General features: G+C 38.0%; 1 protein-coding gene across 1 annotated transcript in view; it reads left to right on the plus strand.

Moving 5' to 3' along the window:
- The window catches only part of Grp170 (Grp170 co-chaperone), a 189,840-nt gene extending 183,151 nt beyond the window's left edge, over positions 1-6,689 (plus strand). Inside the window, exon 17 of the mRNA XM_067155379.2 lies at positions 3,868-6,689. Within this exon, the coding sequence (XP_067011480.2) occupies positions 3,868-3,905 (38 nt within the window). The 3' untranslated portion in view covers positions 3,906-6,689. The remainder of the gene's footprint in view (positions 1-3,867) is intronic.
- Positions 6,690-26,072: the final 19,383 nt, after the last annotated feature.

The following is a 26,072-nucleotide window of genomic DNA, read 5'->3' on the forward strand; positions in this document are numbered from 1 at the left end:
TTTACTTCCGTTAATTTTCAGCATATTCCTAGCATATTCAGAGACCACATTGAAACTTATCTTCATCTCCTTTCCCCCCCCCCCATTAAGGTTAGTAGAATCACATCATCAGCAAAGATCAGTCCTGGGATCTCTAACTCGTTTACTACCGGCACCGCCCAGTTATTTCCTCCATGCCCTTGCAATATGTCATTTGTGAATAATAGAAATAGAATCGGCAATAAGTTGCATCCCTGTTTTAATGCGAACTTGCAATCTATCGGACTACTTATTATATTTTCCTCCAGTTTAATGCAACAACAGACATTGATATATTGCCTCAATCGCCCGGATAATCTTCCTTGACACCCCCAACCTTCCTGATTTTTTTATTAACGCTCTTCTACTTACTGTATTGAATGCTTTTTCAAAATCTATGGCAGCTAAGTAAAAGTCATCTCCGTACAGGCCATGAAGGCCCTTGGAGGGGTGGAAGGTAAAGGCTTCCACTATCCGTAACGTCGGCACTTGATGGGGTAGAGTGGTTAGCTCTACGCCCGGCCGCCTTTGCCCCCAGGAATTACCCTGGTACTCATTTTTTGTGTAGGCTGAGTGAACCTCAGGGCCATATGCACCTCCGGAAGTGGAAATCTCATTTCTTAAATTTTACGACTTCCTGACGGGGATACAAACCCACGTCCTTCCGGGCGAACCGAGCACGCCTTTACCGCCTCGGCCAGGCAGCCCCCCAGCTAAGTATACTTTCGCCTCTTTCCCTGCTCAGGTATTCTTCTAGGATCATCTTCACTGTCATATTATCTGACGTCCTTCTCCCCTTCCTAAAACTACCCTGAAAAATTGACAATACCAAATTCTCTTCTGCCCAGTCCCTCAATCTGTTTGCTAGTACTCCTGTGTAAATCTTGCTTAATGAGTCCAGTAAAGTTATCGCTCTATAGTTACTCGTGAGATTTTTATTACCTTTCTTATAGATTGGGCATATAATCCCTGTTTCCCAGTCTTTTGGATATTTACTGCTGTTGAAGATCCTGTTAAATAATTTTACTGTGCCCTCTATCATCTGCCCGTATTTACCTAGTTCTTTCCAAAACAGGTTGTTAATACCATTACTCTCCCCACCCCCCACCCCCCACCCCCCCGGCCGATCTACCTTGAAGTTTACCCATCACCTCAAGTACTTCCTCTTTTGCAATTTCTTTATCAAGTTCATATATCGTTACTTTTATATTTCTCCATAAGACCTTTTTTCCCTCACTATAATTCAATTTGTCCTTCCCTCCTAATAATTCACGGAAGTAATTCGCCCACTGGTCATAATCAATATTCGGTTTATCAAACCTTTTCCCTCCCTTATTAATTTGATTTATTCCATCCCATACTCTCTCGGGTTGAGTCATCCTCCACTCCCTATTGATTGACTGTTTGTTCCTTCATCCAAATTTTTTTCATCTTAACAATTTTAAGCTTGTATTCTTTCCTTAATTTACAGACAACTTCTCTTTCTGCACTCCCTCAGTTTTTTCTATATTCTTTTAGTGACCTCTTAACTATTTTCCTTAATTTCTCGCACTCCTTATTATACCACCCTTCCTCCCCTCTCACCTCACTTCTCTTGCCTCTATCTGAGCTTCTCTTTTAATTGGGTATTCAATTAATTCCAATTTCCGTTTTGCAGTATCTGTCCATCTATATTTAATATAACTTCTACCCTTCTCACTACTCCTCTTTATCTCTGCATCCCTTACCTCTCCCCTACTTCATTCTATCAACACTCAGACTGATGCATGGTGGGTTTTAACCCAGTCTCCCTACTTCTATCCTTTTGATTCTCCCTAATGTGTCTTCTGAGCTAATTAGATCAATAATGCTTCCTCCTTGAGCTGTATTATACGTCAATTTCCCCCTCCTTATCCCCATCCCACCAACCATTCAGAATGTAAAATTTTCCTGCTGCACACAATTCTAAGAGTTTTGCTCCGTAACTATTTCTTTGTCTTCACTTTGTCTTTCTCCCCTCATTTTCATTTCATCATCTTTTCTCAACATTGGGCACTGCTCACCTATCCTAGCATTCCAGTCACCAAAAAGCAACATTCCATCTTCTTCAAATTTCGCCATTATAATACTAGTTCCCAATAATAAATCCTCAAAAAATTTATCATTAGCCTTTAAGGAGCTCTTGGGGTGACAGTATGTAAAAGCCAAGTATACATTCTTTACTCTCCCCTTCTCCCTTCCCATATTAAACCTAAGCCAGACCACTTCTTCCAACTTGTTCTCAATATCCTCTATTAGTTCACTAATCTCTTCCTTTATTAACACTACTATACCCACCCATCCCCCTTTCCCCCGGCGATCTCCCCTTATTGCGCTCTTTTCTCCTGGACTTATACTTAACCACAAACTCCTCCGTCATCTCCGTTCCTATTTCTAACCACGTCTCTGAGTGTCAAAGCTTTCCATTACTTTTTTTGACCTTATTACCTAATTCACTTAACAAACCTTCAGTATTTACACTGTTTGTAATTTTATGCTTAAAATTATTCTTTAAATATATAGTGTTGCATCCAGGAGCTGTTGGCAGCCCTGAAGATGGTTTTCCATGGTTTCCCATTTTCACACCAGGAAAATTCTGGGGCTGTACCTTAAGGGCACGGCTGCTTTCTTTCCACTCCTAGGCCTTCTCTATCCCATCGTTGCCATAAGACCTATCTGTGCCAGTGCGACGTAAAGCAGATTGTAAAATATACAATGGATTAAGCCTTGAGTGTTAATATTTTGTATTGTACAGATACATGTTATAATTTTGTAAATTTGTACTCCACTGATGCATTTTAAATACACAGTTCTTCTCATATTGCAAAGTTAACTCCAGTAGTTTGTGTAAAGGAAAGGAATAAGGTAGTGGTAAATGAAGTCGTGCATAGAAAGATAGGAGCACTCAATAGGATTAACACAATGACAGAGCAGTTTGGGAGGAGGAAGAAACAGAAAGGAGACAAGGACAACACAAAAGTAAAAGGATGATCTCCAAACCTTCATTCACTATCACTGTACAGACTGACTCTTCCAATCATCTATATCCTTTCCTGACAAGCTCATTTTTGCTTTGTAGTTTCATCAGGAGCGCACTCGTCGAAGGGACATTTTGAGAGACCTTCAGTCTTGATTTGGAAGGTGTAAGACCTAGTGTTTACAGTGCACTGTGTCTTCTAGTATGGGCTAGAGTAATTTTGTTACTTTCATTGATCTGTCTCTGTCTTATACTTGGCTTTGACAATATGAAAGTGACTAAGGTATGAGTGATGCTAGTAATGCCATTCCTTCTGCAGCCAGTCCCTGCTATGAATGGTGTGAAAATGTTGCTCATAGGGTCAGTTGGTGCAAGCATTTCAGAGGGCTTGGCAGACTGATATGTAATAGAAACTGCTGGCTCGGTGAGGAAAGCAACAGGAAACTACCTCACTCCTCATTTCCCTAGTATGCCTCTTCAGTAATGCCTAGGCCATCTATGACAGCTGATGGCAGAGCTGTTGAGGATCCAGCCAGCCTTAGGGCTGAAGAGTGAACATACAAGGTGAGAGTAAAGCCAGATAGAATATATGATAGAGGCTGGTGGTTTGAGACAAGCAACACAGGCCAATCCCAGGAAGGGAAAAGGATTTTAATAAGTCAATATAAATAAAGTAAAGGAACAAACAAGTGACAAATCAAGTCTTATTTAGGAAGATACTTATCCTTCTGTACATGACTTAATTTTTACATTATCATGTGTATTTATTATGACCTCCTCCCAAATCATTTTCCCAGTAGATTATTAAGTTTGTGTATGATATTTTTAATAATTCAGATTGTTTTCTTTTTCAGGGCAAGATGAAGAAAAGAGTAGTCATTCCGAACTTTAACCTTCGTTGTTATAGGAATTCATTGTTTAATCGATTTGGTTGTTGTGATAGAAAGAAAGTATCACAACAGTTGGTTGCACCGTGTGCTGTGAGTGTATCGGAGTGAGTCTGATTAAGTGCAAATCATAAAGAACAGTGTGATGAACAGTGACAGCACAAAGAAAGAACCAAATTGTTATCGTTCATTCCTCGAATCAGTATCGACCTAGGGACTCTTCATTCATTTTGTTGGTTATGGATGTATACCAAAGCTAATTTCTGGTTTTTATTTTTGTTTTCTTAGTAATTGTCAGTGGGTGGAAGTTTTTAAACTAAGTGGTTATAACCCACAGTTGAATCTCCTGAATTGCACTGATAGAACAGGAGAGAAGCAGCCTATTATACATTGAACCTTATAAACCTATTAAATGCACATCAGAATGTGAAAATGGACTGTAATGTCAGTTGGAATAGAGATTTTCTTAGACTGTAGGCAAAATAAGAAAACTTGTAAGGTTCATAGTTCTTCTGTAAATTGATTGCATTTTTGTAACTTGGTAGGATTATAAGATGAACAGTGCCTAAATGTGGTACTTTATTAGCATTGAAATAACCTGCATGTAAACTATTGTGTTTGAAAGGCAAACTCATTATAATATATATACATACTGGTAAAGGCTTCTGTTAGCCATTGTCAACTGACAAGTGATGGACTTATTTCAGGCTGTTGGGCATATTAACAACGTATTTACAACAGTATTATCAGAGCTAGCTCAGTTCCCCTTTGGAGCAAGAATCTTCCCTATTGCCTTCCAGAATCTTCTATCATGGACAGTTTTCATCCACATTAGCTGCACAGTTTGCCTCGTCGGATCACCTAAACAATGGACACCCTCTTCATCGTCCGTACCACTCTGTTATTGCCTTTTTCCATTTCTGATTATTAGATCTTGCTACATGCCAGCCCAATCCCACTTCTTGGAACTATATTTCTTTTATCTTAATCTGTTAGGCCAGTTTTATGGCTCTTTTACAATGTAGACACAGTTTAATTGCCCAAAAGAAGGCCATCACTTGTGTGTTTACTGTGCAATACAGTATCAATCCAACAATCATAACTGATCTTTAAAAATGTTATCTCAATTCATGAATATCATAAGTTGGGATTTTTTTTCTTACAGTTTGGCTAAGCAATCTGAACTCTTTGTAATCATTTCTGGGCTTTCATACATTGTCATTCATCATGAGGTAGAACATAGTAAAGGTTATTGCAGTATTTTACAATGTTGTATTCTAAACATATTATGCACTGAAATTATACAAACATAACAGAATTGTAATGAGAAAATGGTATATGCCTTACCTAGTCATTGGTACTACAAGTGCATTACATTATATACAGTACAATCTTTCAAATCTTGCATCAGGAAAGACTTAATGTGAAAAATATTCACCAGAAGTCACAATTAGCTTTGAACATCTATCATTATGTTACAGTCGGATATGTTTATTAGGTGATATCATTAATACATATCACTTCATTTTTGTTTATAGGATTAGAGGCACTTCCAAAAAGCAATTTAAAGAACCAATATAAACCTTGTTCCATTTATACCATGTATATTATTTAAGTCAAAATGAAATCAAATATCTCAAAACCAATCTCTTCACTTTAGCAACTTTAATTATGGTTACATTTTGCTTTAATTTATCTTCATTCTCCTTAAACTCGCAAATGAACAGCCTCCTGAAATAAGATAATGCTCGAGTACAAGTCGGTTATTTAAGTACCTTTAAAAACTAGATGTTTGGCAGTAACACTATTTCTTAAGGAATACAATAAAGCTTCCATTGCTTCATACATAAATGGTTGTAGCTGAAAAGACTCATAATTCATCATCATTCTACAGTTCAAGTTTCCTGGGTACTGTTTATGATCATAGGATATAAACTTCATGGTTTTGATCTGTATTGATTTGTGATCACAATAAAATTAATGCCGTAATGGTCTACCTTTTCAATACTATAATATGCAATGTTTTTTAATTACATTACTAAACTAGGGACTAGTTTCGGCCTTGGTTGGCCATCTTCAGCCTTAATATAATACATCTAATAACTAAACAAATGTTCAAACACACAATTGACATAAAAACAAACGTACAAAAATACAATTGACATTAAAATCTAGGATGAACTATGTGTAAAATTTCAAAAATAAATAACCAGCCACAAAGTAGAATTGTCAGTTTTAACCATATCTTCATGCGCCGTCCTGACAGTGTTCAACAGCATTTCAGCATGATTTTAACAAGCACTACAGGAACATTTTATTTTATTTACGTTGGTTGATGTGGAAACACCATCTAGCAGTTCTGAGTCAGCTGGTGGTCATTTACAGTGGCATCCAGTGGCTTGCATACTGCTAACACCACTCAAGTAGATTTGGTGATTGATGATCTAACTACAGAATCAACATTTACCAGTTCCTGTTTTGCAATTGAAATTGTGATGGAACTAACAATTCTATGAATATTAATGCGAGAAAGAGTCTGGATGATGAGCATACTCCAGATGCTAAGAATTTAGAGCCTAATTTATTTATTTTTCAAATTTTACACATAGTTCGTCACAGATTTTAATTATTACATAAAATCAGCTTCATGGTCCGTATCGCACTTCAATAGATTCACAATTAAGTATTTATTTATTTTCCACCTAGTCGATACAATGATTGCTTAAGGCAATTTTTAATGGTCAAAAGTGGTACATGTTTCGTATATTATCAACATCTTCAGCCACATAACACTGTTTAGAGGAAAAATATATAAAATTGACAAAGTAATGTTTTCATCTTGTCAATCTTATGTTAATTTTAAGGTCACTTCCTCTAAAGCATTACTTTGTCAATTATATATATTTTGCCTCTAAACAGTGTTATGTGGCTGAAGATGTTGATAATATACGAAACATGTACCACTTTTGACCATTAAAAATTGCCTTAAGCAATCATTGTATCGACTAGGTGGAAAATAAATAAATACTTAATTGTGAACAGATTTTAATGTCGGTTTTATTTTTGTAAATTTGTTTCTATGTCAATTGTGTGTTTGTACATTTGTTTAGTTATTAGATGTATTACATTAAGGATGGAGATGACCAGCCAAGGCCGAAACTAGTCCCTAATTTAGTAATGTAATTAAGAAAATTGCACATCATAGTATTGAAAAGGTGGACCATTACAACATTAATTTAATAATTATTATTATTGTACTGTTTATGAGCCTCTTTCTCCTCTTCCTGTCGTCCATATACAACTTAATAATACCAATATAAATGGTCCGTTATTGGACATTATAAATTTTCCAGCTAACTCATTCCTGGTTGCCAGAGTTTTGCCCCCGTGTGCTAAGTTGGGCTCATCAGTTAGTACTTAGCACACCCACCAAGACACATGGCTAGTGCATAACGTGGAGGCCACTGCGTAGGCTACTTGGAGCCACCGGCAGTGCCAATGCACCATGAGAGACTTTGTCTTCTTACCAAAAATTGATGCCTGCTTGGCCATCAGATGATGGTAAGGTAATTGTTTTTCTTCCACGGTATGCACTGGCCAAGCATCTTGGTGGGTGTACTAAGTACCAACTGATGACCCCAACTTAGCATACGGGGGCGAAACGCTGACAGCCAGGAATGAGTTAGCTGGAAAATTTACAATGTCCAATAACAGACCATTTTCATTGGTACTATAAATTTACTCATTCGGGACAAATATTTCAGGTTCCCTATGGGAATCTACATCTATATCATATATAACTTGTCATGGAGAACATCATCCACTGTCCATCCCCTGGTAACTAGATCAACTTTGATCATGATCATGTCCATCCAACGGGTTTTAGGTCTTCCTGCAGGTCTTTTCCCCTCCATCTGTCTTTCCATAAGACTGAAGAGACTGCCACTTTAAAATGTGGGGTGGCAACAAAGAGGAGCAAATTTCTGCAAGTCTCTTGCCATTGCAGGTATAGGATAGAGTAGGGGTGGGTGTGTGTGTGTCTGTCTGTCTGTCTGTCTGTCTGTCTGTCTGTCTGTCTGTCTGTCTGTCTGTCTGTCTGTCTGTCTGTCTGTCTGTCTGTCTGTCTGTCTGTCTGTCTCCACTACCAGCAGCCTGAAATGAAGTTTAGAATCCCAGAGTTTTCTGTTTATTAATCCCATCCTTTTATATTATGTTGAAGCTGTTAAAGTACTAAGTATCTTTTCCTCCAGGAAGCTTGTGGTTTGATTCAAGTAAATTTTTAAAGTTGTTCTGTTCTTGTTCAAATTTCACATAACTGTAGATTAAATAATATAAACGTATAAACGTATAACTTCTAGGCCATTGGCCAGGCCAGGCGTTCTCTGTAATGGCATACCCTGTGATGGTGATATTCACGACACAGTAAATCTGTTAGTTTATCAAATCTGTTGTTGCAAGTTATAATTTTTGGTTCTCATAAGTTAACAGTGTTTCTCCAAAATGTGGCCCATACCATTATCTCGTAATCTGTGTGCTAAATAAAGAATCGTAATATTTTCCCAAGGTTCAACAAATTTTTTTACAACTCCTGACTTTTACTATCATCTGGAGCTTTTAGACACTAATAGTAGTTGAGCATCTTTATGTAATATTTCTGTTAGAATATTGTTATTTTATTCCAATTATAATTTGTTTGCTAATGAAATCAGGCTAAAATTCATGTAAGTTACCGTATTTACTCGCATACAATTCTCACTTTTTTGACCAAAAATAAGTGTGAACATTTGCGGTGCATGATATATGCGGGGATCTGTGCGTGAAAGATCGTATTCCTGAAAAAAAACCCGTCAAATTTGAATTAGGCTATTGAAACAAGGCAACTGGCATACTTACTCTATTCATTGTCACTACCATCCTTTTATATTATGTTGAAGCTGAGCTATTCTCATTCATCCTTTCTCTTGAACTCGTACATGAATGCCTTTGGAAAAGTTTGCTTTAGGCACTGTTTTTCTTTTGAAAATAACATACAGTGGCAATTTTCTCCCGTCTGCAGTTATTGCTAGCATGACTGTGCAACAGTTTTTCACACCTAGTTGTACACACAAGCAGGCTAGATTCTCCCTTCTTGTTAATGGTGTTATTGCATGGCATGTCGAAGTTTATCGGGGTTTGATCTGCATTGCCAGTTTGAGATAAGAGGTAATTGTTTTTCTTCCACTTTCTATCACATGGCAATGAAAATCTATGATTTTGTCACCAAAATAGATTGGCATTTTCTGACAGAGATGTTCGCCTTTGCAGATACAATCCCATTCATGTCATGAATCTACAGATCTAACACCGGCTCACTTTCAGATCTGAACAACTGATTCCTCTTGCTAGTTTGCACACTTTGAAATGTAGGATCTCGTGCGAGATACTAAAGCCATCATTTTGCAACTCTGTAACGAAATGAAGCAACTCATCTTCCAGCTCAGGAAACTTACCAGTTTTCGGTCCTCTGAATGCCTTGTGTGTTCACTTGGTGGTTTCTAGCACCAGCTTTCTGTTTATGCCAGTAGCGAACATTAAACTCAGTCACACCGAATTCTTGACCAGCAGTTCTGTTACCATGTTCTTCTGCATATTTGATCACTTTGAGTTTAAACCCAGCCGTATAACTCCCATGTTCCTCCATAACATAAAGATCGATCTACACAAGGAAACTTAACTGAGAAACAACAATAAAACGTGAAGACAGAATACTGGTACTTGTCGACAATACAACAGATGGACGATACTTAATATCGTAAACTCTTGACTACCTGGACAGGGAAACACTCCCAGTTTTCATGATCAGCTCTGCCGGATGGGTAGCGATAGGCATATTGACAAAGACAGAGGAGTGAGAGGGATGACTGAGTGTGACTGACTGGATAGGAATGCGGCCTTGGGGTGGGGGTTTGCGAGTTTGTTATTTTTGTTACAACAGCTAGCCTCAACCGTTCTGCAGGTAGAAGGAAATACAGCTTCTTCTTGTACTGTCACTTACAAAGTACCATAACTGCAAATGGTACAGCCTCAATATTTAATGTAGACATGTCCACGGAATACCCAAACTTTATTTAGTGTATTACCGTATGTCTTTATGACTGTCAGAAATTAATGGGAGTTATGTGGGGATTTTTTTTTTTCCTGCAGTTTCAAATGTTAAAAATGGGGTGTTAGACATATGCAGTGGCGAGTTACATGCAAGCAAATATGGTATATTTGAAGTGTGTGTTGTCCTTATTGAAAATAGAATTCTAGTATTCTAAAAATCTTCCTGAATTACTTCAGGCAGGCAAGTAAATGAGGTTTGGAGACTAAAAATATTATGGAATTGCCCACAAGAATATCTGAATGGCTGATTCATCCAAGTTCAAATAACAATACAACATGAGAATCCTGTTTTCCTCACTGCTTTAATAGCCCTACAGTCTGCGAAAATTCATTTGTTCAGCTTCCTTCAAAGTTTTCATTCAGTTTTATAGCTATTTTCAATCACTTAAATATTTGCTCTTTTTTTTATACAATAAGATATAATAATAGTTTCACTCTTTCTTTAAAAAAGTTTTCCTTAAATGTATCAGAATGAGTACTCTTGTATATGATTTATTCTACGCTAGAATGAATATTTACCCCAAGAGGAGGTAAGGGACAAAATGTACTTGTACAGTTTGTTTTGCTATAGGAATGGTGTCTTCGTATTGTAAGGGAATATTTCAGGGCTGACAAAACCCTGCACAGAATTTCTCAAATAGTAGGCCTATTATGTTCCAAAGTCTATTTTTGGTAATAGAATGGAATGTTCAGATTTGCATCTTCTCTTCTTTTCATTATTGACCTCGCTAGGTTGATGGGCATGGATTCAAACTGGATGGTTGGATTAATGATATACCCTTCAATTTTTGTCCCTTAAGGCTATCATATCCATCCTGCAGGTGCTAACATTGACTGACAAGCCATGGACTCCTTTATCCACAGTATAACCAGTATCTCTTAGTGCCTCAGTAGTGGTTCTTTGTATTGCATGGTGTGTTGCTAGATATGCAGTCTCTCCATGTGGACAGTATCAAAGAACTTGGGAAAAGGGTTCCTCTCTCTTCTTGGCATTGCTGACAATTATTGTCCAGGGACATGCCTGTCACAGTTAAAGACATTAAAGCGTCCCACCACTTGCTACGTGATAAACAATCATGATTCATTACCGGCGATTTGCTGGAGGGTGTACGAATGGAACTTGTACAGTTGACCTGACCTTTTCCTTTTTCAGAAAGCTGACACCTTAATTTATTGATATTTTTCTTACCAATCATTAGGAGTCAATATTCTGTTCAATATCCATTCTCTGTCCTTTCCTGCCCATCCAATTCCTGTTTGGAAATCTCAGTTCCAGTACTGTTCACCTATAGAGTTCCATTATAGATATTAAACATTTTGATATTGTGGTTGTGATAGGATGTTATGTACAGATTGGCCAAACTCAACTATGTAAAAAAAAAAAAAAACTCGAGGGAAGTGAAACAGAATATAGTTAAGAGTAAATGAAATAAAAATGTAGCTGTGCATATTACGAGAAAAAAGATTGAATGGGGCTTGATTTAAGGAGATCCATTGTCAGTCTGAAAATGTTATCACCGCAAAGAAAAGTTATGAAAGGTTAAATTTTGAGATGTAATTAAAACAGAAAATGAGATGGTATTAATGCACTAACTTTGCTAGTGGATTAAATACAAGGGCTGTTCAAAAAATGCTCTGCTCTTAATATTCAGACAATAGCAACATATACTTTACACACTATCAAACTAACAGCTACTGATCAATAACTTCCAAACTATTTAGGGGGCTTATCTGCAGCCTGCGTTACTTTCTTCTTCAGAATACTCCCCTGTTTAATATGATGCTCCCAGAGCAGTTTCCACTTACTGAGCAGTACTTGCAAGCAGTTTGGAGAGACTGCGTGCAGTTCTGCCTGCAATTTTAATTTCATCTGTTCAGTTGACTGAAATCACTAACTTCTAGGTGAATTTTAGATTGGGGAATGAAATAAATATGGTAGGGATAGGTCAGGGAAGTAAAGTGGATGGGGAAACATACAGTAGTTCTGTTTGTATAAAAATTCACGAATGAACAGTGATGCGTGAGCTGGCTCGTAGTCATGGTGGAAGCCCCAGGAGTGTTTCTTCACATGTTGATCTATTCCTCCTCCTGAAATTTTCTCTCAAACATCTCAACTTAGAGATAATGCCTGCAGCTAACTGTTCGACTCTCAGATAGGAATTTGATACACACCACCATTGACGCCCAAGAAAAAAAAAATTACGAATGGAACTTGTACAATTGACCTGAACAGCTGCACTTTCTTAGGTCACAGCAAATTACTATAAATCATCATCGTCTGGTATGTCTTTAACATTTTCCCCAGTTTGTATTAAGAGTGAATGTTGATTTGCTGCTCAGTATTCAGATTTCTTGACAGTAGCAACATGTACTCTACACACTTGCAAACTAACAGCTACTTAGTGATAACTACAGTATTCTTTCTTTTGTGAACAGGCCTTGTCGAGCATCTTCAAGTGCCCTTGTCATTCATGTGGCAGTTATAAGATAAAGCCTTGGTTCCTATGTTAAGTATGCTCATGAATGCAAGCTTTTTCACTTCCGGACAAGTTTACTTGGTTGATTTCAACTATTCCAGATAGGCAGTATTAATAAATAATGCTTTAAACTATTGTGCCTCATTCACACTTGGAAAAATGTTCACTGGAGCCTAATTTCAAATTATTTAATAGCATATTAACATAATTCACAATTGCTGTCCAGAATTTGTCATTATTGCATCTTATTTAAGACTCAACAGTATGTAGTCTTCATTAAACATATACAATGTAATGAAGTAAAATTGTCAGGAGAAAGTCTACTATCCATTATTTCAACATTTGATGATCTTGGATGATACACATGTTCCTAGGTATACTTATCATTTGATGGCAAAATGTATGTAATCTGAATAATGTATGTAAACAGTGAGATACAAAGTCTAATTTTACAACCAAAAAGTTCAGCAAAATATTTCTCTTCATGCACCAAAAATAATAAATATTTATACTTAATGTACAAATGATACACTTATCACTCCAAATGTTATGTTATACGACAGGAGATGTTGCTTTGTGCTCAGTCTAAGAACATTTTGCTCTGCTAGAAACTGTTTCTACAGTTGAGATCTTCTCCTTTTTCAAGGAGACTCGTTAACGGTTTCCCTTTTCCTGCCCCAGCGAGGTCGAGGCATTAATGACACCTTTCCATCCTCTCTGTCCAACCACTATCACTGCTCCCTCATTGTTTTCCAATCCTGGTTCCTTCTTATTATACTGCTCCTGATTGAATCTTCTTTTCCTCCCTTCAATCTTTGGTTCCATCATCCACTTCAGTATTCTTCCCTCTTCTGCGCTCTTAACATTTCCAAACCATCTTCGTTATTTTCTCTTCAATATGTCAGAAAGCTTTACCACTTCAATTTCCCTCCTGACATCCTCATTTCTTACTTCTTAAAAATCTTATTTCACTGGCCTAGATTTTACTCCCATCTCTTCATCAATGTTCAGATCTCTTTTCCACATGCCTGTATGGTGTGGCAATAATGCATCTTATGCATCAACTCTGTACACTTCCTTCTTCCAAATGAAGTTCCCCTTGCTCTGGTAAAATGAATTTTCCTGTTGTATCTTTTTACTGATGCCCATGTTCAGCCCTGCATCCTGTTTCAAGTTCTTTGTGCAAATTTTATATATATATAGTAATTTTAACTGCACAACCAGTAGCAACTAATGCGGACATGACTGACTTTGAAAAGTGTTATAGAAACATAAGCACAGCACGATTTGCTTAATGAAACTGGTATCCGTAGCTTGTGTAATGGATAAGTAGGGAGTTCATACATTCTAGTCCAGCATAAAACATACTGTTTAAATCATACTTTACATGAAGTAGTGTAGAAATTAGTTTCTTGATAATTGTATGCAATTAACACAATTGAGGGAAATTTTCCCTTGCCAGCAACTGAATTGTGTAATAAATTTCTGCATTTCTTTTGAGTGGTATTTTTGGCTTACCCTTTATTATTTAGGTTCTGTCACTTAAATCAGTAGCTATACTTAGCAAGCTCTCCATTGTATATCAGAATTCCTATTAGACTTTATTTTTTCAGTCCTGTAATTGATTGTTGAAATATGTACAGTAGGGGATTTCTATCACTTTTAATCAGTTGCTATACTGTTAGTTACTGTGGTCTTAAGCTATACAGAATGGTAAACCATTGGTGATGAGCGCACTGCACTGCACTGTACTTATGCTATGGAGACAGCTTGGTACTGCCCAGATGGAAAACAGGCCAGTGTTCACTAGCAGGTAGACTGTTCCTCTCGCCCTGTGGTAAATGGTATGACTCCTGTTGCCTGGCTACAGGACGCAGTAACTGACAGTACTTGGTAAGGTTTCCATTTATATCAGGATTCCTGTTACTTTTTTTATTCTTGAAATTTGTTGTTCAAATATGTAGAGACCTGTATTACAGTGTTTACAAAAGTTGTAATATAGCCAAGAATGTATTACACAAATAGAGTTCCTATATTATTATTCCTTTTCTGTTCAGCAAAGGTTGTTGGTCAGCGTTTAGCACCTGCAGGATAGATAGATCTTCCATACTTTCAGCTAAAACCACTGTGTTGTCTCTGTATGTGATATTATTGATACATTCTCCATTCACACAATTCATATATCCGCATGCTGATCAACTGCCTCTACCAAAATCATCACTGAATAGGTGATAGCAGGGATAAAACACATCCTTACCTGGTGCCTCTACAGATTTCTACTTCTTCAGTGTGTGTTTCTTCCACTCTCACTGTATCTCTCTAGTTCCAGTATAAATTTTGCAATACTTCATATGTCTCTTCCAGCTAGACCTATGTTCTGTAGTATATCCAGTAACTTCTCGTGGTCTACTTTGTTGAAGGCCTTTTCATAATCTATGAAGAAAATATACATTCTTATTGGCGTTTATGGCATTGCACAAGGACTTGCATGCAGACTAAAGCATCTCTTATTCAAAGTCCGTTCGTAAAACCAAATTGTGTTTCAGAGACTCTTTCTTTGCAGTTCGATAGGTACGGGCATGTCGCTTAGTATTGGGCATATTTGGTAAAATGAAGAAGGTAGATTTAAGCCAGTCTTGAGGTCGGTCTAGTTTGATAGACCAAGTTGAACAAATGTGTGAGGTCTTCTTTCCAATCAACAAGATGACTTTCTCTCTTGGGAACATTGCTTGTGTTAAGATCCAGGAAAGAAAGACTTTCGATATTGTGGAATAGGGCGTAAGTTAGTAAGAAACTGCTTTAAGTAAAAAGCCGGTTTCCAGATAAGTTGTAAACTTCACGAAATAAGATCAAAGGAAATAAATACTCAGTGTAGCATTAATAAACATTATTTTATTAGTTTACAGAGGAAGTTATAGATTTCCATATGCATCTCAGTTTTCCAAATTGATAAATTGCTTTGAATTATACAGTGATTTCTGAATCTGTAATGGATACTGATTTTTATTCCAAATACGAGGAGGAGAAGGAGGAGAATGATAAAATACTAGACTTTCTTCACAAATAAGATACAATGTTCTGCAAGTCATGGGTGTTGGCTTCCCTTAGTTTATTTTTTTATGTGGAAATTGTGCATGGTATTTATATCGGTCATGACCATTGATTATTCACGTATTTCAGTGTGTTGTTAATGTATTCATACAATTTAGCCTAAATATTGAATGTTGTTGCAAAAGATATTTAGAAGAAAGATTGTAAAAACACTTCTTGTTAAGAAATCTAATTACTGTTCACATATGTGTTTGGGTGAAGAGATTGTGTAAATCTCTCCAATTAAATGTTACTTTGTTAGGTGTTCTGTGTTCACATTTTGTGCTAGTTAGAAATTGCTGGTTATGTCTTGTAGTATGAGTTGGTCTTTTGACAGATAACATACCATGTTAAATTCCTTAAATAGTTTAGGAAATTTGCTTTTTGGTGTTGAAAGATTATCTTCCATGAAACTGATTAAAAACAGCATTGATTGACTTTTTTTTTTTCAAGGGGTAAAGCAGTAGAATTATCAGCTCGACTACAGTAGATAACATTATATGCTTTTGTTTTTATCGTATAAATAATGCAGCTCAGATAGTGATTATCATTCCTTCCGAACAGTCCACTTATCATATTTTAATAATATCAGATTTTAATAATGGTTGCACCTTTGGTGTTATTAACAAAGTTGTAGTTTATGGTGATGTTTCAGAGCAGAACACTACATGAAATGTCTCTGCTTTTTTTACATGGTGTAAACACAGAACATTATAATGTCTAATTCATACTGTAATTTTAAATTGAAATCTAAGGAGTAACAGGGATAATGGAAATTAGTCTTCTGCTTCATCTGAAAGTCATTTTTGTAAGCTTAAAAATAACCTTGTGTTTACACCATTGCTGGTTATTGGTATCTTGGATAACATTGGTGATTTTAGTGGATAATATTTGGATGAGTTTGATTTTCACTGTGTTCATCTCTCTTATGCAGAGGCCAGCACACTCCCCTAGAAATGATAAGTCTTGTTTACCACTTTTAAGAAGTGCTAGTTCAGAAGCAGTGCCTTTGTCAAGCGATACTCTATTATTCACCATATTGTTAAGCAGGAGGTTATGTGTAAGTTTTCCTGTTTTATGATCACGAGGACATTTTTCCTTACATCAGTCTGTCCGCTTTCATTAAAATACGAAAATGATGGACTTGCTCAGAACTCTGTCTCTCAACCACATGATTCCTAGTCAAGTATACTACTTAGGCATAAAACATAAAATTGCATGTTTTAGTGTAATAATTTGGGAACTTTGCGAACATTGTCTTTTATCATAAACATCGAGCTTCGTATGTGCTATTGAGACTAGAGAACTCCATGTTCAGACATTAGCAGATGACTTAACTCTGCAGAAACCAACTATACCTCAAACTCAACAGATAGTTTAGCTCATTAGCATATGATCATTTGTGTTGATATGGAGTAAAACAGTTTTCAGTTACAGTTCCCAACTATGGTAAAAATTTTATGCTAGTATATGTGGAAAAATAATGGTTTATTAGCAGATTTTTATTTATACTCATTTTTCTATAACACCAAAAGGTCATTTTTCTCTTGAGTGATTTGGTATTGTCAGCCTGTTATTTTTTTATATCTATAAACATTGTTAATTTACCAATAATTTTGGTTTATGTAATCCATTCCATGGAATAGTTTGCATTTGACATTGAAGCTGGCTACCTCTGAAGTGCATAGTTAAAAAGGCCATTGATAATTCTCTTTAATAGTGGTGACTTGTTAAGAGCCTCAATAAGGCTGATCAAAGCTCTCATTTCCATTTTGAAAAATCGATATAGTCAACATGTACCTTTCTGTATTTTGAAGACTATTGTTATTGATGTAAAGCTTCACAATTGTATCATTCATAATCCAAGGAAGTGATTGAAGCTTGTGTTGACATCTTGTATGAATTGAGAACATGTGTAATTGAATGTTTGTGTGAGTGCAGATGTTATTTATTATAAAAATGAATTCACGAGTTCGAACTGATTCCTAAGTTGTTTTATTTATTTTTCTTCTCCACTCCTGCTCTCTAATTGTAAACAGATTTCTAAAAAAAACAAAAAATGGCATTACAGCCATGATAGGCCTTGGCCTACCAAGCGACCACTCTTCGACCCAAAGACCTGCAGACCAGGTGACATGTGGTGTGACCAATCCTCTCTGCCATTATTCTTGGCTTTATAGACTGAGTCCACTATCTTAACATTATAGCTTCTCAGTGTCCTTTTGTAGGCTGAATAGACTTCAAACCAGCCCTCGGATCCAAGTAAAATTCCTTGTCCTGGCTGGGAATCGAACTTGGGTCCTGCCAATAAAAGGTGGGCTTGCTACCCCTAGACTGCAGGGCTGGTGAAAAAACGATCATACTTCCCATCTTAGAGCTGTGGCCTGGCCCTGTTTCAAGATGCCAACAGAATGAGAATCTTGTCGTATTTTTAAGAATTTGTTATTAACCAGAGCTTTCTGAAATGGTTCTATAAAAGAATATAAAATAACTTGGTTACATACTGTTATTTGTTGGTTATGGAAAGATGTTTACATTTCTTGATCAAAAATGAAGATGCATAATTCTCCAGCTGACTGCACATTGTTTTACTTTCATTGAAAATTTACCTGCTGATAAAAATTTGCTTCAAATAAGGGATGCTTATAAGTAGCAGTAGTCCATCTCTGCAGTGTAACAATTAGGAGACCCAATTTTGACTCATTCCCAGTACTGCCAGATATTTAAAGATTTGGCAGCAGGGCTGGTATGTGATTAAAATGATGCATGCAGCTCGCATCAATTGGGCATGTGCTTGAAAAGGGCTGCTCTTCTTCGAGGAATACAACACACATTTACTTGATAAGTATCTGTACGTACATGACAACATAAATGTATTTACGCTTGTTCATTTTATGTCCCGAATTAGCCATTCATTTTTTTTATAATAGGCGACCAAAATGACAGCACGAGACGGGCAAGTTGCTAGCATAAGACCTCCACTGCCTTTCAGTTACATAAGTATAGGTTACTTGCTTTTGTTTCAGCTCTTATACATAGGTTTTTTTTTTTGTTTTTTTTTGTAGTGGCAGCTATTTATTTCGTAAGTACATAGCATACATAAAAGGGTTGTAAGTTTTACAAGTCTACAATGCATATGTGTTCCCAGCAGTGTGGAAGCCTTTAGATGCAGTCAGTACTGCCTAATCTATAGATTGGGTAAAAATCACAGGGTCTTAAATCCGGAGAGTATTGAGGATGGTAGAACACTTCCCAGACATTAACTAAGCAAATGGGACACCACGCCTGCAGTAAATGCCCTAGCATTGTCATAGGTAGGTCATGCATAATGTGCTGTAGTTTTCTTCTCAGTGCTGCTCGCAGATTGTTTTGCGTTACCAGCCTATCTGAGGGGGAATGGTATGGTTTACAGTAACGCCATCCCAATCATAGGCAAGAATTGCCATAACTTTCACATTGGGGGAGGGTCTGCCGAACTATTGTTCTTCAGCGACTCATAATAATGCCACTCGGTCGCTTTGTTAAGAAGGAAGCCATACTTTCCAGTGTTGACTCAGTTCATATAACTTTGAATCTTTTCAGTGTAACACTATAACACCTCCAACAGTATAACATACTGGTAATAGGAAACCACACTATTAAAGAATGACATGTTTAATTCTTGAAAGGCCTCATTCTAATCAAATCACATATATGTGATATGCATAATATATATAAATTGTTTAGAATAGTAAGAACATTCATGTTCAAATTATGTTTATACCTTTAATTAGTGATGGGCAACACTCTCTCTCGATACTCTTGAGACTGACATCACAGATCTCGAGACAGATTATCCTGTGCTGCGATATGTGCAACGTCCCAGTATACTAAGAATGTAAACTTGAGGGTATAGGCTCCGTGTGTATAACAATGTGCTGCTGCGGGTGGACATTACGAAATATACTTACGGGCACCTTCATCAACAGCTGACCGTAAGAAGCTGGAATATGTGTAATGTTTACATACATATATTCAATCATTTTACAGTAGCCCTACATCGCTGAATCCCTTTCTATGTTTTTGTCTAAAGCCATTATTAGAATTCCCTATGTGTTGATCCGGTCATGTCTGTGATGTAGTGAACCGCCGTGATGGTTCACACTGGTGTGAAGAGCAGAACCTTCTGTCCCTGTACATTCTCTATCCCAAGTGTTATTTTGTTTTTGACACAGTATCCAATACCTACGTATGTTTATTCAGCTAACTTTTTATCTCCCCTCCCGCCATCCCTTTTAAAAGTGATATACCATCCTTCATAGTTTTGGCTTTACATGATAAAACGACTAGTGGCTGGGTATAACGCAAAAGCGGGACCCAATAAATAAAGGAGAATCAGAAGAAGAAAAATCATTTTACAATGCCGTCTTCATATGATTATTTTTCAATGCGATAACGTTCGGGCAGAACTATACGATTGTTGGCTGTATTAATAGATACTGTGATGCAAAGGTTTTCTTCACGACCTCATGAAATGTATTTGAAAAGATGGTGGATCATAGCAGTAAATCGTAAGAAGTAATTCTGGATGTATACATTTTAATTAATACAAACTAACTCTTTACAGCATGTATTTTAACCATTTTACAAATAGGTATACAATTAGAAACAAATTATTATAGTAATGTTATATTTGCAAAGCAGTAGGCCATTTTTTTTATTTTTTATTTTTTTTTTTTTTTATTTATTTTTTTTTTTTTTACAGAACACACATCATAATAGATGGTACCGTACACATTGTATTGTTTTGCCACAGTCTTAATTATAGCTAGTAGAATAATAATAGATATACCATACCACAATGTGAAATTTTATGGTAATTCGTTACAACCTAACGAAAAGGATTTGGAAAGGCAGTACACATATATAATTACACAATTAGGCCTCCATTACGCAATATCAATAGCTCGCAGAGATACCGTATTTTACATCCGTACATTCATATCCTCGTCCCGAGGTGCTGCATTTCGTTTCAAGCACACCCCTAACGGAAATGAGCTGCGTGCACCGTTTTAACCACATACCAACCTTCATGCCAATCTTAAGTTTCTGACAGTGCCAGGATTCAAGCCCGGGCCCCCGAGGAAGACAGCTAGTAGCGCCAGCCGTTATACAGGGTCTTTTTTATGGCCTGCTCCGTGTCAGGTAGTGATGGGCAACGCTCTCGCTCGAGACTCTCGAGACTGACGTCAGATCTCGAGACCGATCCTCCTGTAGTGCAAGCGACTAGGGCGTTCATTTTTACCGAGGTCTATTTTGACGCAGTATAACATAATGATACAGGATACGCATTCTGGCATTGTATGCACTGGTAGGTACACGAATGAGTGGTTTAAGTACATAACCTGACGGCTACTGTAGATACGTGTACCTGGATACTAGAGGCGTGCATTATTCGAACTCGAGACGTACGGTACCAGTAACTACGACTGTAAACTTGATAGTATATCATTGGCAGTTATTGCGTGAAATAACGTTCTCACATGAAAACGTGCGAGCCAATACATTGTGCCAAAAGCCTGGGAAGGTACTGCATCTCCAACTATGAACCCCGTAATACCATTAACGAAAGTGAAAACGGAATGTCAGTATCTTAAACTGTTCACGGCTCATTTGAGGTGGACATCTTAGCTGAATAACCAAATTTGTGAATAACTGTTCACCTACTTGGATGCTAGAGGCGTGCATTATTCGAGCCCGAGACGGGGAAGATGTTCTTTGCTACATATGCAACCCCCATTACACATGAGTGGAACGTGTAATCTAAAGTGCCAGACTTTGCTCCAATCCTTTCAGCAGGGGTGATGGGCAACGCTGTCGAGACCGATTCTCGTGTGCTGCGAGCTGTGCGACGTCCCAGTAACTACGAGTGTAAGCTTGATAGTTATCATCAGCAGTTCTCATATGGAAACTTGTGACGATAAATTTTGCAAAAGCCTAGGAAAGCACTGCATGTTGAACTATGAGCTCCTTAATACCATTAACGAAAGTGAATACAGAATGCCAGCATCTTAAACTGTTCACGAGTTATATCAGGTGGACTTCTTAGCTGAATAACCCGTATAACTTGTTAATAAGTTATTAGGATGTAGAGATCGGGCCAGCTAGGAAGACATCCGGTGAGGGGAAGTGTGCGAGTGAGAAAGCAGAGCCGTGGGAGCAAGAACGCTGACTTCCCCTTCTCGCTCAGTGTTGTAGCGACGTACAGTTAACCCGAAATATTTGTTTTTAGTTAGTGGAATTATCTTCCGTCTGTAAATTACAGACATACCTAGCCGAAATGAATTTATTTACAAGTGTTACAGATGATAAGGAGTTAGAACATAATTTAACCTCATATTATAGTAGGTATGAAAATCGTTTACGTGTATCAATATGCGTACTCATTATTTTAAATTATAATTTAATGTAAAATTAACTTTACGACGATGTAGATGCACAGTGTAGAATATGGTTTGCTATAACAGCAGGTTTCATAACCTGAGCCACATCTTGTAAAATAAGTCGATAATAATAATATACGTCAAGAATGAAACACACTATAAGAAAATTGAAAAACTCTCAGATACTATGCTAAAAAGGAGGAAAATTTTTACCGTCATCTCCTCAGAATGACGTCTAATAGATTACCCGAACAAATCTTTGACTTCTTCCGTAACCGCAAAACAAAACCGAACTGGTTCAAAGAAACTGAAAAAGACTTGGTAGAATTAAAATTCACTATTTGGTCGAACAGCTAAAGTAATAACTAAAGAAGAAAATACAAGGTTCCAAAACAAATCTACATTAAAAGCGAATTTCTGTCTAGCGAGTTTCTCTACGTCGTCAATAGTGAAGTGATGTTGTGAGAAACTACCCAGTTCTTCACTTTTGCCTACATTATTCCAATACTGTTTAATTCAGGGTGATATGGGGGCAGTCGAAGGACCGAATGCCCGTAATGTTCCACGAGTTCATCTAGCACGTAGGTTTTGTGTTCCGGCTTGTGCAATTTGATAAGCTCATAAAGCTCGTGTTTTTACATCGTATCACGGTGTGGAATGTTCCTATTCACTAGCCAGGAGATCATCGTCACTTTCTGGAGGTTGGTGCACGATCTACTTCCTTGTTGTGTTATGACGCGTTGTCAATCACGAGAACACTGCGAGGTGGAAGATTATGAATAAGCATATCTTTCACCCAAAAGTTGTCACTATTCATGTCATCGTGGCAGTCGCCACTCTTGCTGCCAGACTTCCAGATTAGCAGACAGTTCTCGATGAAGCCCATTTCCCCGCCAGCATGTACAGCTTTTGACATGGGCGCTGATATACCGGATATTGAATCATCAGACCAGCCTTTGCTGGATACATGGGACGTATGTATATAGCTTTCATCCGTGTACACTACAGGCCTATCCTCCGCCTGATACTGGGCGATTTTTTTTCAAATAAACAAATCTTTTGTATTTTATGTCATGCTTTTCCATTAGGATGCGCTTATTAGTGTTAGTTTATTCCAAAGATACCCTAATGATCGAAGGATTCGCTTGGCACTTGTATTGGATCCTTTGAACTTGGCAGTTATTGCACGAATTTTTGAAACTGTAGGTAAACATTTTTCAACTAAATAAAAATTGTTGACAATACGACGTACGGCACCTTCGTCAAAGTCGTCCAGTCCAGTAACATTCTTTGTGCGCATTCTTTTTTGTTTGACGTTTCAAACAGACTGTCCATAGGTTTTCCTAATTCTATCGTTTTTCGCTCTTAATCCGTGCCACAGAACTTTCTGACATTCCAACAGCTGCTGCTCCTCTTTCCTGCACGTTCTTACAATCACGAACTTTTCCTCCACTGCCTCCCTTTCCATTAAGTCTATAACGTTCGAGATTTCTGCACGAGTCTGACTCTTCAGCACCTTACGATGCAGGCTACTTTTAACGCCTTCCATGTTGTCACAGATAGGCCTAAAGTACACCACCACTAACCACAGCTACTACACAATGAGAAATTACAAAGCAGCGCGCGTCAGATAAGTGTAAACTTATGCACTGAACTGTCCTTGTAGCAGGAGCTCTGTTAGGAGGGGATGCGCTACGCTGGATCGTCCAAAGAGCGCATGCGCGACCAGACGTCTTCCTACATGGCCCGATCTCTAAACCTACCTGGATGCCTCACAATCTTTGTTGGAAGGGTAGCTTCTTGTGATTCAGACCAGGCCGGAGGTGTTCTGTGACGATTCCTCTTCATAGATATTATGCGTTTATAAGTGCCGGATCATCCCAGAAGTATTTCTGCCGAGCTGTGCGACGTCTAGTGATGGGCAGTCTGAGACGAGGTCTCGAGATTCCTTGGGATTTCTGGAGACTAGCGCAGGCACTATTTCTCGCGAAAAATTTAGAGAGATCTCGAGAGCGTTGTCCCCGCATTGTGCGGCGAGCAGCGTGTCGTAGGCCTACAGGTAGTCGAAGCTGAATGTTGTTTGTGCCAAGTATGCGAATAGCCAACAGTGAGCTGTGCTATGTGACATCTCTTAGAAATAACCGACATCCACGACTTACGCTGCGTTTCGGACATCGTCTTCAAGTTTTTCGCGTACAACTGGACACAATTTCACTTTGCACCGTCATATATCGAAGTACCTAATTAAACGCAAATACTCTATAACATTGTAAGGAATTATTTCCTTCGTCACCAAAATATCGGTAAACACAAGCAGTGGTCATATGTTATTGAATGCGGGGTCCAATAACAATGTACACCTACCGGTCGAAAGAACTGGAGCAAACGGAATCATTTTAGATTACACATTCCACTCATGCGTAATGGTGGTTGCATATGGAGCAAGGCGCATCTTGCCTCGTCTCGAGTTCGAATAATTTACGCCTCTAGTATCCATGTACGTGTACCTACACTAGCCGTCAGGTTCTGTACTTAAACCACTCATTCGTGTACCTTACAGTGCCGGAATGCATATCCTTTATAATTATGTTATACTGCGTCAAAAATAGACCTCTGTAGAAATGAACGCTCTAGTCGCTTGTTGACACGTATGTACGAAATTGAGAAGGCCCGTGGTTGGCTATTTGCATACTTGGCACAAACAAAATTCAGCTCCGACTACCTGTAGGCCTATGACACGATGCTCGCCGCACAATGCGGGGACAATGCTCTCGAGATCTCTCGAAATTTCTCGCCCGCGCTAGTCTCGAGAAATCTCGAGACCTCGTCTCAGACTGCACATCACTAGTGTCAGGAGAACACGCACGGAAGGCGATAGCGCGGCCGGGTGACTCATTTGCCAAGAGATATATTGCTTCATGACCGGCTAAGATCTAATGCAATACCGTACCTACGGAAGCGATAACCATTGCTTCACACACAGCAAGTTCAGTTCATCTGCGGCATTGGTAGGTAACGTGTTCAATGTGTTCGCTTTAAAATACCGTAATGTAGTTTCTGTAGGAATACTAATCGTGTGTTTAACGAGTGATGTACACAGTAGAACAGCGTGTATCCGTTGTGTTGTGCTATGCGAAGCATTCTTATACAGAATGCCGCTTTCGATTCATTCACAAATTTCCTGGAATTCTCCCTCCCCATAAGAGTACGGTACGTAGATTAGTAAAGAAGTTCCGCACCACCGAGTCCATTCTTAACAAGAAATCACGCAGGAGACGAACCGTTTTAACAGAGGAAAAGCTTGACGAAATAGGAGCTCTCTTGGAAAGAATTCCAACAAAATCCCTGTCGCGTCTCGCCGTACAAGCTAATATGTCATTATCTTCTGCCCACAAAGCAACACAACTGTTAAAAACAAAACCGTACAAACCCACCCCTGCCCAATATTTAAGAGGACCTGACAGTTTCGCTAGGGTTCGGTATTGTAACTGGTTGCTTCAGTCAGTTCACGATGGGTATGTTGACCCAGAAATTTTATTTTATAGTGATGAAGCATGGCTACACTTAAGTGGCTATGTAAATAGTCAAAACAATCGCTACTGGTGTGCAGAAAATCCCCACCAGCTGCATGTCCGTCCACTTCATGATGTTAAAATAGGAGTTTGGTGCGCAATAAGTGCTCGCAGAATTATAAGGCCTATATTTTTCCGCGAAACAATAAATGCTGATCGATATATAGACCTCATTCTCAGACCATTCTTTCAAGAGTGACGGAAGAAGAAAGGAGTAATTGTTACTTTACGCAAGATAATGCGACAGCACACACTGCCAATCGGTCTATGGAGGTAATACGGGAAGTTTTCGAAGATCGTGTGGTTAATTATCCCCCTAGATCTCCTGATTTAAATCCCTGTAATTATTACCTGTGGGGGATGCTGAAGGGAAAAGTGTATGTAAACAATCCTCACACAAGAGAACATTACACAAGTTATTTCGAACATCGCACGAGCTGAGATTCGTCGAGTGGCTGCAAACCTAT

Source organism: Anabrus simplex, chromosome 11, assembly GCF_040414725.1.
Source record: "Anabrus simplex isolate iqAnaSimp1 chromosome 11, ASM4041472v1, whole genome shotgun sequence".
NCBI lineage: Eukaryota > Metazoa > Arthropoda > Insecta > Orthoptera > Tettigoniidae > Anabrus > Anabrus simplex.